Raw genomic sequence first — 15,000 nt, 5'->3', positions numbered from 1 at the left:
CAAGGTGGAGAGGTCAAGGTGGGGAGGACAAGGTGGGGAGGACAAGGAGGAGAGGACAAGGAGGGGAGGACAAGGAGGGGAGGACAAGGAGGGAAGGACAAGGTGGAGGGGTCAAGGTGGAGAGGTCAAGGTGGAGAGGTCAAGGTGGAGAGGTTAAGGTGGGAAGGACAAGGTGGGGAGGACAAGGTGGGGAGGAGAAGTAGGGGAGGTCGAGGAGGGGAGGACAAGGAGGGGAGGACAAGGAGGGGAGGTCGAGGAGGGGAGGACAAGGTGGAGAGGTCAAGGTGGAGATGTCAAGGAGGGGAGGACAAGGAGGGGAGGACAAGGAGGGGAGGTCGAGGAGGGGAGGACAAGGAGGGAAGGACAAGGTGGAGAGGTCAAGGTGGGGAGGACAAGGTGGGAAGGACAAGGAGGGGAGGACAAGGTGGAGAGGTCAAGGTGGAGAGGTCAAGGTGGAGAGGTCAAGGAGGAGTGGTCATTTAGGAATGTCACTGAGAGGAAGCCAAGATAAAGGCGGGAGTGTCGTGGTTCTGACATGTGAGTTGGTTGGATTTGCTGTTTGCAACATCAAATGTATGGAGTTGACGCCTGAATGGCTTCATGTATTGAAGGTTTCTGACGGAAGCATGAAAACAAATCTTCCCCTTCTGGTGTCATTCCTATTTATGTCTGAACGGAAAGAAGTGAAGGGCTCTCAACCGATGTCGAGGTGAAACCAAACACGTTATCAGTATTATTAAAAAAAAGGTGCAACGCTCGCTCACCATTAAACTCATTACACACTCATTACACACTCATTACACACTCCACACACTCATTACACACTCATTACACACACATTACACACTCCATACACACTCATGACACACTCATGACACACTCATTACACACTCATTACACACTCATTACACACTCATTACACACTCATTACACACTCCACACACTCATTACACACTCATTAGACACTCCATACACACTCATTACACACTCAATACATACTCATTACACACTCAATACAAACTCATTACACACTCATTACACACTCACTCCACACTCATTACACACTCACTGACCACTCACTCCAAACTCACTACACACTCATTACACACTCATTACACACTCATTACACACTCACTACATACTCATTACACACTCAATACATACTCATTACACACTCATCACACACTCATCACACACTCAATACAAACTCATTACACACTCATTACACACTCAATACATACTCATTACACACTCATTACACACTCAATACAAACACATTACACACTCACTACACACCTACTACAAACTCACTACACCTTCATTACACACTCACTACACACTCACTACACACTCATTAGACACTTATTACACACTCATTACACACTCCACCCCCGTCACTGTGTTGTAGTATGACCTACAGTCTCTACATTATTACCTACAGTCACTACAGTATTACCTACAGTCTCTACAGTATTACCTACAGTCACTACAGTATTACCTACAGTCTCTACAGTATTACCTACAGTCTCTACAGTATTACCTACAGTCACTACAGTATTACCTACAGTCTCTACAGTATTACCTACAGTCTCTACAGTATTACCTACAGTCTCTACAGTATTACCTACAGTCCACAGAAACACTACAGTAAATACTACAGTATACTGTACTACAGTCCACAGAACCCCTACAGTAAATACTACAGTATACTGTACTACAGTCCACAGAAAAACTACAGTAAATACTACAGTATACTGTACTACAGTCCACAGAAACATGACAGTAAATACTACAGTATACTGTACTACAGTCCACAGAACCCCTACAGTAAATACTACAGTATACTCCACAGAAACACTACAGTAAACACTACACTTATTTCGGCAAAAAAAACTACAGTATACTTCAGTATACTACAGCCCACAGAACCCCTACAGTAAATACTACAGTATACTCCACAGAAACACTACAGTAAATACTACAGTATACTCCACAGAAACACTACAGTAAATACTACAGTATACTCCACAGAAACACTACAGTAAATCCTACAGTATACTCCACAGAAACACTACAGTAAATACTACAGATACTACAGTCCACAGAAACACTACAGTAAATACTACAGATACTACAGTCCACAGAAACATTACAGTAAATACTACACTTATTTCGGCAAAAAAAACTACAGTATACTTCAGTATACTACAGCCCACAGAACCCCTACAGTAAATACTACAGTATACTCCACAGAAACACTACAGTAAATACTACAGTATACTCCACAGAAACACTACAGTAAATACTACAGATACTACAGTCCACAGAAACACTACAGTAAATACTACAGTATACTGTACTACAGTCCACAGAAACCCTACAGTAAATACTACAGTATACTGTACTACAGTCCACAGAAACCCTACAGTAAATACTACAGTATACTGTACTACAGTCCACAGAAACACTACAGTAAATACTACAGTATACTACAGTCCACAGAAACACTACAGTAAATACTACAGTATACTGTACTACAGTCCACAGAACCCCTACAGTAAATACTACAGTATACTGTACTACAGTCCACAGAAACACTACAGTAAATACTACAGTATACTGTACTACAGTCCACAGAAACACTACAGTAAATACTACAGTATACTGTACTACAGTCCACAGAAACACTACAGTAAATACTACAGTATACTACAGTCCACAGAACCCCTACAGTAAATACTACAGTATACTGTACTACAGTCCACAGAACCCCTACAGTAAATACTACAGTATACTGTACTACAGTCCACAGAAACACTACAGTAAATACTACAGTATACTGTACTACAGTCCACAGAACCCCTACAGTAAATACTACAGTATACTGTACTACAGTCCACAGAAACACTACAGTAAATACTACAGTATACTGTACTACAGTCCACAGAAACACTACAGTAAATACTACAGTATACTGTACTACAGTCCACAGAAACACTACAGTAAATACTACAGTATACTGTACTACAGTCCACAGAACCCCTACAGTAAATACTACAGTATTACCAAGTCACTACAGTATGACCTGTATGACAGTCACTACAGTATAACAGAAGGGTACATGATGGTAAGTGAACTCACTCGTTGCCCCAGTCCAGGCGGACTGTGATGTGTTTCTTGACATCTCTCAACTGATCCTGGGTCAGGTGACCAGACAGCATCTGTCTCCGAAGGTCAAACAGCTCATTCATCACGTGACGCAACTTGTAGAACAAGTCCACCTTGTGTTTCTATAGGAGGTGAGAGAGATGAGAGACAGAGAGAGAGAGAGAGAGAGAGAGAGCGAGAGAGAGAGAGAGAGAGACAGAGAGAGAGACAGAGAGAGAGAGAGAGAGGAGAGAGATAGAGAGAGAGAGAGAGAGAGACAGAGAGAGAGAGAGAGAGAGAGAGAGAGAGAGAGACAGAGAGAGAGATAGAGAGAGAGACAGAGAGCGAGAGAGAGAGAGAGAGACAGAGAGACAGAGAGAGAGAGACAGAGAGAGACAGAGAGAGAGAGACAGAGAGAGAGACAGAGAGAGAGACAGAGAGAGAGAGAGAGAGAGAGAGAGAGAGAAGAGAGAGAGAGACAGAGACAGAGAGAGAGAGAGAGAGAGAGAGAGAGAGAGAGAGAGAGAGAGAGAGAGAGAGAGAGAGAGAGAGACAGAGAGAGAGACAGAGAGAGAAGAGAGAGAGAGAGAGAGAGAGAGAGAGAGAGAGAGAGAGAGAGAGAGAGAGAGAGAAACAAATAAATAAAAACAGAAACACTAAACGTACTTCAACAAATAAGGCACTCATTTAGAAACACAATTACCTTCTAACCTGCATCAACCATTATCAGTCAATCAGTCAGGAGACAGCAGGCTGGCTAACCTGCATCAACCAGCATCAGTCATTCAGGAGACATCAGGCCTGGCTAACCTGCATCAACCAGCATCAGTCAGTCAGTCAGGAGACAGCAGGCCTGGCTAACATGCATCAACCAGCATCAGTCAGTCAGTCTGGAGACAGCAGGCCTGGCTAACCTGCATCAACCAGCATCAGTCAGTCAGGAGACAGCAGGCCTGGCTAACCTGCATCAACCAGCATCCGTCAGTCAGGAGACAGCAGGCCTGGCTAACCTGCATCAACCAGCATCAGTCAGTCAGTCAGGAGACAGCAGGCCTGGCTAACCTGCATCAGTCAGTCAGTCATGAGACAGCAGGCCTGGCTAACAAGCATCAGTCAGTCAGGAGACAGCAGGCCTGGCTAACCTGCATCAGTCAGTCAGGAGACAGCAGGCCTGGCTAACCTGCATCAGTCAGTCAGGAGACAGCAGGCCTGGCTAACCTGCATCAACCAGCATCAGTCAGTCAGTCAGGAGACAGCAGGCCTGGCTAACCTGCATCAACCAGCATCAGTCAGTCAGGAGACAGCAGGCCTGGCTAACCTGCATCAACCAGTATCAGTCAATCAGTCAGGAGACAGCAGGCCTGGCTAACCTGCATCAACCAGCATCAGTCAGTCAGTCAGGAGACAGCAGGCCTGGCTAACCTGCATCAGTCAGTCAGGAGACAGCAGGCCTGGCTAACCTGCATCAACCAGCATCGGTCAGTCAGTCAGGAGACAGCAGGCCTGGCTAACCTGCATCAACCAGCATCGGTCAGTCAGTCGGGAGACAGCAGGCCTGCCTAACCTGCATCAACCAGCATCAGTCAGTCAGGAGACAGCAGGCCTGGCTAACCTGCATCAACCAGCATCGGTCAGTCAGTCGGGAGACAGCAGGCCTGGCTAACCTGCATCAACCAGCATCAACTAGCATCAGTCAGTCAGGAGACAGCAGGCCTGGCTAACCTGCATCAACCAGCATCAACTAGCATCAGTCAGTCAGGAGACAGCAGGCCTGGCTAACCTGCATCAACCAGCATCAGTCAGTCAGGAGACAGCAGGCCTGGCTAACCTGCATCAACCAGCATCAGTCAGTCAGGAGACAGCAGGCCTGGCTAACCTGCATCAGTCAGTCAGGAGACAGCAGGCCTGGCTAACCTGCATCAACCAGCATCAGTCAGTCAGTCAGAAGACAGCAGGCCTGGCTAACCTGCATCAGTCAGTCAGGAGACAGCAGGCCTGGCTAACCTGCATCAACCAGCATCAGTCAGTCAGTCAGGAGACAGCAGGCCTGGCTAACCTTCATCAACCAGCATCAGTCAGTCAGGATACAGCAGGCCTGGCTAACCTGCATCAACCAGCATCAGTCAGTCAGTCAGTCAGGAGACAGCAGGCCTGGCTAACCTGCATCAGTCAGTCAGGAGACAGCAGGTCTGGCTAACCTGCACCAGTCAGTCAGTCAGGAGACAGCAGGCCTGGCTAACCTGCATCAGTCAGTCAGGAGACAGCAGGCCTGGCTAACCTGCATCAGTCAGTCAGGAGACAGCAGGCCTGGCTAACCTGCGTCAACCAGCATCAGTTAGTCAGTCAGGAGACAGCAGGCCTGGCTAACCTGCATCAGTCAGTCAGGAGACAGCAGGTCTGGCTAACCTGCGTCAGTCAGTCAGGAGACTGCAGGCCTGGCTAACCTGCATCAGTCAGTCAGTCAGTCAGGAGACAGCAGGCCTGGCTAACCTGCATAAACCAGCATCAGTCAGTCAGGAGACAGCATGCCTGGCTAACCTGCATCAGTCAGTCAGTCAGTCAGTCAGGAGACAGCAGGCCTGGCTAACCTGCGTCAACCAGCATCAGTCAGGAGACAGAATTCCTGGCCTACATTAGTAGTTTCTATGAAACAGCCTATGTAAGTTTAGACGTGAGTTCCGTTCGTAGGCAGTAAAATACATCTGGGGAAAAACTGTTGAAGGTGTGTAGTCATCGCCTACCTCTGTCGATTATTAGAACAAAACACGGACAGAAGAATAAGCTAATTTTCCTGAAAGGCCAGTTCCTCCAGAATGCACAAAGTCCATTGGTCATTGTCAGTATGGAGGTAGGTTATAGACAGGTCTGATGTCCTGGAGCAGAGGCGTCGCAAACGGTATTAGATATTTCTGGTATTTTATTAAGATCCTTATTAGCTGTTGCAAAAGCAGCAGCTACTCTTCCTGGGGATCCACACAGAACATGAAACATTAATACAGAACATTAATAGACACGAACAGCTCAAATACAGAACTACATCATTTTTTAGAAAGGTACACTACTGTACATATCAACACATACACACACTATCTAGATCAAATAGGGGAGAGGCATTGTGCTGTGAGGTGTTGCTTTATCTGTTTATTAAAACCAGGTTTGCTGTTCATGTGAGCAATATGAGATGGAAGGAAGTTCCATGCAATAAGGGCTCTATATAATACTGTACGCTTTCTTGAATTTGTTCTGGATTTGGGGCCTATGAAAAGACCCCTGGTGGCATGTCTGGTGGGATAAGTGTGTGTGTGTCAGAGCTGTGTGTAAGTTGACTACGCAAACAATTAGGGATTTAACACATGAATGTTTCTTATAAAGAGAAGAAGTGATGCAGTCAATCTCTCCTCAACTCTCAGCCAAGAGAGTCTGGCATGCATAGTATTTATATCAACCCTTTGATTACAATTAAGAGCAAGACGTGCTCTGTTCTGGACCAGCCACACATCCTATCACAGTTAGAGCATGCCACCTAGGCTTATCACACTTATAGAGGAATCCAGGTGAGCACAACATACACATAGGCAGGCAGTCTAACGTGCAGGCGCACACACACACACACACACACACACACACACACACACACACACACACACACACACACACACACACACACACACACACACACACACACACACACACAAACATATACACACAAACACACACATACACACACACACACACACACACACACACATACACACACACCACACACACACCACACACACACACACACACACAAACACACACACCACACACATATACACACAAACACACACACCACACACACACACACACACACACACACACACACACACACACACACACACACACACACACACACACACACACACACACACACACACACACACACACACACACACACACACACACACACACACAGTCTTGTACAGCTAACCTTATGAGGATGCACAATTCAGTCCCATTCAAAATCCTCTTTTGCCTAACCCCTAACCCTAACCCTGCCCCGTACTCCTACCCTTACCCTAACCCTAACCTTAACTCAAAAACCTAACCTTAAGCCTAACCCTAAAACTAACCCTAGCTCCTAACCCTAACCTTTTACGTAATTCTAACCCTAACACTAATTATAACCTTAACCTTAAACCGCCTAGAAATAGCATTTGACCTCGCCCTGTTGGTCCAATTTTTGGTTTGTTTACTATCAGTAATAGTAAAACACATGCACACACACACAAAGGTAGTCACGTCACACACACCAAAACTAACTATATTTGATTATTATGAAATAATAAGCCAACAGGGTAATTGTTACTAATTGGTGTCATAGACATAAAAGCATCTCTCTTTTACCAGCTTGATCCATAGACATACATAGTGTATAGGCTTTGATAACAAACCTAGTTGAACATCGATGATGGAGCTAGACAGGAGGACCATTCATGATGGAGCTAGACAGGAGGACCATTCATGATGGAGCTAGACAGGAGGACCATCCATGGAGCTAGACAGGAGGACCATTCATGATGGAGCTAGACAGGAGGACCATTCATGATGGAGCTAGACAGGAGGACCATCCATGGTGGAGCTAGACAGGAGGACCATTCATGATGGAGCTAGACAGGAGGACCATCCATGATGTAGCTAGACAGGAGGACCATTCATGATGGAGCTAGACAGGAGGACCATTCATGATGGAGCTAGACAGGAGGACCATCCATGATGTAGCTAGACAGGAGGACCATTCATGATGGAGCTAGACAGGAGGACCATCCATGATGTAGCTAGACAGGAGGACCATTCATGATGGAGCTAGACAGGAAGACCATCCATGATGTAGCTAGACAGGAGGACCATTCATGATGGAGCTAGACAGGAGGACCATCCATGATGGAGCTAGACAGGAGGACCATCCATGATGGAGCTAGACAGGAGGACCATCCATGATGGAGCTAGACAGGAGGACCATCCATGATGGAGCTAGACAGGAGGTCCATCCATGTAGCTAGACAGGAGGACCATTCATGATGGAGCTAGACAGGAGGACCATCCGTGTAGCTAGACAGGAGGACCATTCATGATGGAGCTAGACAGGAGGACCATTCATGATGGAGCTAGACAGGAAGACCATCCATGATGGAGCTAGACAGGAGGACCATTCATGATGGAGCTAGACAGGAGGACCATCCATGATGGAGCTAGACAGGAGGACCATTCATGATGGAGCTAGACAGGAGGACCATTCATGATGGAGCTAGACAGGAGGACCATCCATGATGGAACTAGACAGGAAGACCATCCATGATGGAGCTAGACAGGAGGACCATTCATGATGGAGCTAGACAGGAGGACCATCCATGATGGAGCTAGACAGGAGGACCATTCATGATGGAGCTAGACAGGAGGACCATCCATGGAGCTAGACAGGAGGACCATTCATGGAGCTAGACAGGAAGATCATCCATGTAGCTAGACAGGAGGACCATCCATGGTGGAGCTAGACAGGAGGACCATTCATGGAGCTAGACAGGAGGAACATCCATGGAGCTAGACAGGAGGACCATCCATGATGGAGCTAGACAGGAGGACCATTCATGATGGAGCTAGACAGGAGGACCATCCATGATGTAGCTAGACAGGAGGACCATTCATGATGGAGCTAGACAGGAGGACCATCCATGGAGCTAGACAGGAGGACCATCCATGATGGAGCTAGACAGGAGGACCCTCCATGATGGAGCTAGACAGGAGGACCATCCATGGAGCTAGACAGGAGGACCATCCATGATGGAGCTAGACAGGAAGACCATCCATGATGGAACTAGACAGGAGGTCCATCCATGTAGCTGGACAGGAGGACCATTCATGATTGAGCTAGACAGGAGGACCATTCATGATGTAGCTAGACAGGAGGACCATTCATGATGTAGCTAGACAGGAGGACCATCCATGATGGAGCTAGACAGGAGGACCATCCATGATGGAGCTAGACAGGAGGACCATCCATGATGTAGCTAGACAGGAGGACCATCCATGATGGAGCTAGACAGGAGGACCATCCATGATGGAGCTAGACAGGAGGACCATCCATGATGGAGCTAGACAGGAGGACCATTCATGATGGAGCTAGACAGGAGGACCATCCATGATGGAGCTAGACAGGAGGACCATCCATGTAGCTAGACAGGAGGACCATTCATGTAGCTAGACAGGAAGACCATCCATGTAGCTAGACAGGAGGACCATCCATGGTGGAGCTAGACAGGAGGACCATTCATGGAGCTAGACAGGAGGAACATCCATGGAGCTAGACAGGAGGACCATCCATGATGGAGCTAGACAGGAGGACCATTCATGATGGAGCTAGACAGGAGGACCATTCATGATGGAGCTAGACAGGACCATTCATGATGTAGCTAGACAGGAGGACCATTCATGATGTAGCTAGACAGGAGGATCATCCATGATGGAGCTAGACAGGAGGACCATCCATGATGGAACTAGACAGGAGGTCCATCCATGTAGCTAGACAGGAGGACCATTCATGATGGAGCTAGACAGGAAGACCATCCATGATGTAGCTAGACAGGAGGACCATTCATGATGGAGCTAGACAGGAAGACCATCCATGATGTAGCTAGACAGGAGGACCATTCATGATGGAGCTAGACAGGAGGACCATCCATGATGGAGCTAGACAGGAGGACCATCCATGATGGAGCTAGACAGGAGGACCATCCATGATGGAGCTAGACAGGAGGACCATTCATGATGTAGCTAGACAGGCGGACCATTCATGATGGAGCTAGACAGGAGGACCATCCATGATGGAGCTAGACAGGAGGACCATCCATGGAGCTAGACAGGAGGACCATCCATGATGGAGCTAGACAGGAGGACCATCCATGGAGCTAGACAGGAGGACCATCCATGGAGCTAGACAGGAAGACCATCCATGATGGAGCTAGACAGGAGGACCATCCATGATGGAACTAGACAGGAAGACCATCCATGATGGAGCTTGACAGGAAGACCATCCATGGAGCTAGACTGGAGGACCATCCAAGATGAAGGTAGACAGTTACTGAAGTCGATGAAGATAATCAACTATAAGCTATTAACAGTGAGACTTTATTTGAGTAATCACAGTTATTAGATTAGATGAGTTTAGTAGTCACATGCACAGGGTCACAGATGTAATCACAGGGTACAGTGATATTCTTATGCTCCGGTCTCCAACAGTGCACGTAAAACAAAAAAGAGAGAAGTGAATGAGACAATAATGAATCGAGAATGAGACAAGGGGTTGGGGCGGGTGGGGGGCTAGTCAGCAGCCCGAAGGTCTGGAGGTAGAAGCAATTGGCCAGTCCGACAGTTTTTGCCATGATACTCATTACAGTACCTGTGTCTGCGTGATGGAAGCGAGGAGACCTGGCTGTGGCTTGCGTGGATGAGGTCCTTGATGAACTTCTTGGCCTTCCTGGGACACCTGGTGTTGTAGGTGTCCTGGTGGGCAGACAGTGAGCAGCCAATGGTGCATTCGGCTGAGCGTACCACCCTCTGGAGCGCCTTGCGGTCAGCGGCGGCACTGGCGGATTTAGGTATAGGCGACAAGGGCTGCCGTCTAGGGCGGCATCCTGCCCGGGGCGGCACGGGGCGGTCCGCACCAAAAAATTATCGTAATGGTGACATTTGCATCGCTCATTTGCACGTCACGTCAATGATATCATGTCACCGTGTGGGACTGTGGGTCAATTAACCTTGTCGGAGTGGGCGCCCTGATTCTAGTTTGTGTGCTAGGCAGGCTACTGCCTGGGAAGGTCTCCCACTCAGAAGTACGAGATGGAGAGGGAGGCGGGGCTAGGTTGACTTCCCCACTGGAAGCCCGAGGTAGGTGGAGCGGGGGAATTCTATCAAATAGCGCACCTCTAACTTTGTACAATACTAACGCAATTAGTAAAATCAGTCACACTATGAAATGCTACCAAATAAACCACAATTCCTTCATAATACTGTGAATATATGGTTTCACGGACATATTGCTGCATTATTTTCGTTAAGAATAATATTAAACCAGTCTACACACCACCAAGGTGAACTGGTTTAGTCTTGACTCTTGGTTGATAGTGTTGGGGGATGGGTAATGTAGTCTTGACTCTTGGTTGACTGTATTGGGGGATGGGTAATGTAGTCTTGACTCTTGGTTGACAGTGTTGGGGGATGGGTAATGTAGTCTTGACTCTTGGTTGACAGTGTTGGGGGATGGGTAATGTAGTCTTGACTCTTGGTTGACAGTGTTGGGGGGATGGGTAATGTAGTCTTGACTCTTGGTTGACAGTGTTGGGGGATGGGTAATGTAGTCTTGACTCTTGGTTGACAGTGTTGGGGGATGGGTAATGTAGTCTTGACTCTTGGTTGACAGTGTTGGGGGATGGGTAATGTAGTCTTGACTCTTGGTTGACAGTGTTGGGGGATGGGTAATGTAGTCTTAACTCTTGGTTGATAGTGTTGGGTGGATGGGTAATGTATTGATGCTCGAGTGCCAAATCAACACAAATTTGTTTCTATTTTGTCTTTGTTACTTATTTTTTATATTTATGAGTCTTATTTACGTATATATATTTTTTATAGTTTTAAATGTTATGATTATTTATTTGTCTTTGTTACCTTTTTGTATTTTTATATTTATATCGTTTTAAATGTTATGATTATATATTTGTGTCGTTCCAAATGTCTGGGGGGGGGGTGGCGTGCGCAACCTGGTTCCTCCTGAAGTCCACGCGTACCTCATTCAGCTGAGGGGGCAAAGGTTTGAGTAGAGACCACGCGTACCTCATTCAGCTGAGAGGGCAAAGGTTTGAGTAGAGACCACGCGTACCTCATTCAGCTGAGGGGGCAAAGATTTGAGTAGAGACCACGCGTACATTTACATTTTTACATTTTAGTCATTTAGCAGACGCTCTTATCCAGAGCGACTTACAGTAGAGTGCATACATTTTATTACATTTAATTTTTTATTTTTTATTTTTTTTACATTTCATTACATTTACCTCAATCAGCTGAGGGGGCAAAGGTTTGAGTAGAGACCACGCGTACCTCATTCAGCTGAGGGGGCAAAGGTTTGAGTAGAGACCACGCGTACCTCATTCAGCTGAGGGGGAAAAGGTTTGAGTAGAGACCACGCGTACCTCATTCAGCTGAGAGGGCGAAGGTTTGAGTAGAGAACACGCGTACCTCCGTCAGCTGAGGGGGCGAAGGTTTGAGTAGAGACCATGCGTACCTCCGTCAGCTGAGGGGGCGAAGGTTTGAGTAGAGACCATGCGTACCTCCGTCAGCTGAGGGGGCGAAGGTTTGAGTAGAGAACACGCGTACCTCCGTCAGCTGAGGGGGCGAAGGTTTGAGTAGAAACCACGCGTACCTCCGTCAGCTGAGGGGGCGAAGGTTTGAGTAGAGAACACGCGTACCTCCGTCAGCTGAGGGGGCGAAGGTTTGAGTAGAGACCATGCGTACCTCCGTCAGCTGAGGGGGCGAAGGTTTGAGTAGAGAACACAAAAACCTCAGTTTAAGCTAAGGTCGCAATGGTTGTTGAATTCCTAACCAAACCACATGGACCATTGGCTACACGGCGGGAAATGGTTAAACTCTGAGACTATCGATCACAACAGAATAAGAGCAATCTAAGATACTAATTACTAGTCTGCAGCTAGAATTTATGTGCTATGGGATGCGAAGACCGACAACCGCCGAAGCATCTATTCTACAAGAACATTTCTGAATGATACTCTGAAGTGTCCATTCTAACCATGAAGGACTTCAGGGAAGCAGAGAGAGACGCTCGGATGAACTTTCCAACAGAAAGACGCACGATTCCAACTGAGATCACGACAACACACTGAGCGTAATTATATATTGATTTCAAATATTCCCGAATGAGTGAGCGTTCATGTGCAAAGGATTAGCATTTCCGTTATCAACTGTGTAGTGACTCTTTTGTTTTTCCCGCCCTTCTCAGTCCACACCCACTTCCCTTTGTCCACCAAGCCGCCATATCGGGTTAGCCCACTAGGGAACCTCCCTTATCATTTCCTTGTAACCATAGCTACTGTGTTGTTTGTTTATGCATTTCTGTGATCATTTAGTTAGTTAGTAAATAAAAGACAATTGGTGTATGGATGATTCATAGTAAAGGCTGTGTTCGTGCAGATAACCAACAATTTACGAAGTTTGGAATGAGACTAACGTGAGGCAAAATAATAATAAATTAATTAGAAGACTAATTGATCAGATATTAAAATATCTGAAGAGTTATATTAGGAAAATTATAACTTTGTAATCTGAAGATCTTCCTTGGTGCCCCGACTTCCTAGTTAACTACATTTACATGATTAGTTTTATTTGATAAAATAACAGTCTTCATTTTAATGATGCCAAAGACACGACAACAGCCATGGCAATAATCCCTGAGAATTCTCTCGGAAGGTAAAAAGGGTGACATTTGATGAAGTCGGGAGAGCAGAAGCTCACAAGTCCCTGTATTTTTTTCCCCATCACACCACTTGATTTGGGTCATAAAGTAAATGCCATTGCCTTTTTTCTTGCCAGAGAGAGCCTGCTTCCTATCAGCTCAATGAACTGTAAACCCCATTGGTTGTATATAGTCCGATTGGATGTCGAAGGATCTGATGTCCCTCTGGAAGGAGATCCTCGCTCTGAGTTCGTCAAGTTTATTAATTAATGGTATAACATTGGTGAGTATTATGCTTGGTAATGCTTGGTAATGGAGGACGGGTTGCCCGGCGTCTTAATCTCACTAAGACCCCTCCACGTCTGTCTCTCCGTCATGCTTCTTTATTTCCTTCTCTCCGGTAGGACTCCCAGCCTACCCAACGCCTCACCAAAGAGGCTGGACCATTGTTCCTTCGTCTTCGGGAATTCAGGAAGGTCGGATGGACGTTGAGTACACAGGCTACCATGTTCACCTTGCCAATACAGGACAAGGAGTGTCAATACGAGGTCCTTAGTGTACAGCAGAAAGTAGTACGCTATGTTGTCTGTTTTATATGGGGCATTTCTGTCAGCACACGAGACGGTTATCAACTGGCTTCACACGGACTGATAGACAAACGCACCACACAGACGGTTATCATATCAACTGGCTTCACACGGACTGATAGACAAACGTACACACCACACAGACAGTTATCATATCAACTGGCTTCACACGGACTGATAGACAAACGTATACACCACACAGACAGTTATCATATCAACTGGCTTCACACGGACTGATAGACAAACGTACACACCACACAGACAGTTATCACATCAACTGGCTTCACACAGACTGATAGACAAACGTACACACCACACAGACAGACACGGGAAATATTGCTGGAAATTAATTGGTAGATATTGTGTTAGGTTTGGCTTTTTTAAGCCAATAGGTGGCTGACGTTGGGGTGGGATAATGTCAGTGTTGCGTTCATTAGATAGTAGTTGGGAGCTTGCGGTGTCAAATTCCATGTACTTTCAGAATTGTTCGGTGAACTACTCATACGTGTGCTCTGAGCTACTGGTAACTCACCATCGACCTGCTGGAGACCGCTGGTGTGTAGCCAAAACACATCATCACACAATCTAGACACACGTAGCAAAAACACATCATCTGTAAGGATCTATGTGTACCTGGTGCAGAGGAGTCAGGCGCAGGACAGCAGAGATGAGTAAATGAAAGTAACTTTACTCAAAGTCATCAAAATACAAGAGAATTACCAAGCCCACAAATACAGACCACAATACATTAAACAATCACTCATAACC

At 46.4% G+C, this 15,000-nt stretch overlaps 1 protein-coding gene across 8 annotated transcripts in view; it reads right to left on the bottom strand.

Annotated features, from left to right (window-relative positions):
* The window catches only part of LOC129851369 (dedicator of cytokinesis protein 3-like), a 368,511-nt gene that overhangs the window by 141,196 nt on the left and 212,315 nt on the right, over window positions 1-15,000 (bottom strand). For all 8 annotated transcript variants that reach the window (XM_055917869.1, XM_055917864.1, XM_055917866.1 and 5 more), the window contains exon 6: window positions 3,142-3,290. In XM_055917869.1, coding sequence (XP_055773844.1) covers window positions 3,142-3,290 — 149 coding nt within the window. The remainder of the gene's footprint in view (window positions 1-3,141; window positions 3,291-15,000) is intronic.

The sequence above is a fragment of the Salvelinus fontinalis genome, chromosome 3 (genome assembly GCF_029448725.1).
Source record: "Salvelinus fontinalis isolate EN_2023a chromosome 3, ASM2944872v1, whole genome shotgun sequence".
In the NCBI taxonomy this organism is placed as follows: Eukaryota; Metazoa; Chordata; class Actinopteri; order Salmoniformes; family Salmonidae; genus Salvelinus; species Salvelinus fontinalis.
The sequence above is the reverse complement of the archived record's forward strand: the minus strand, read 5'-3'. Positions and strand labels throughout refer to the sequence as shown.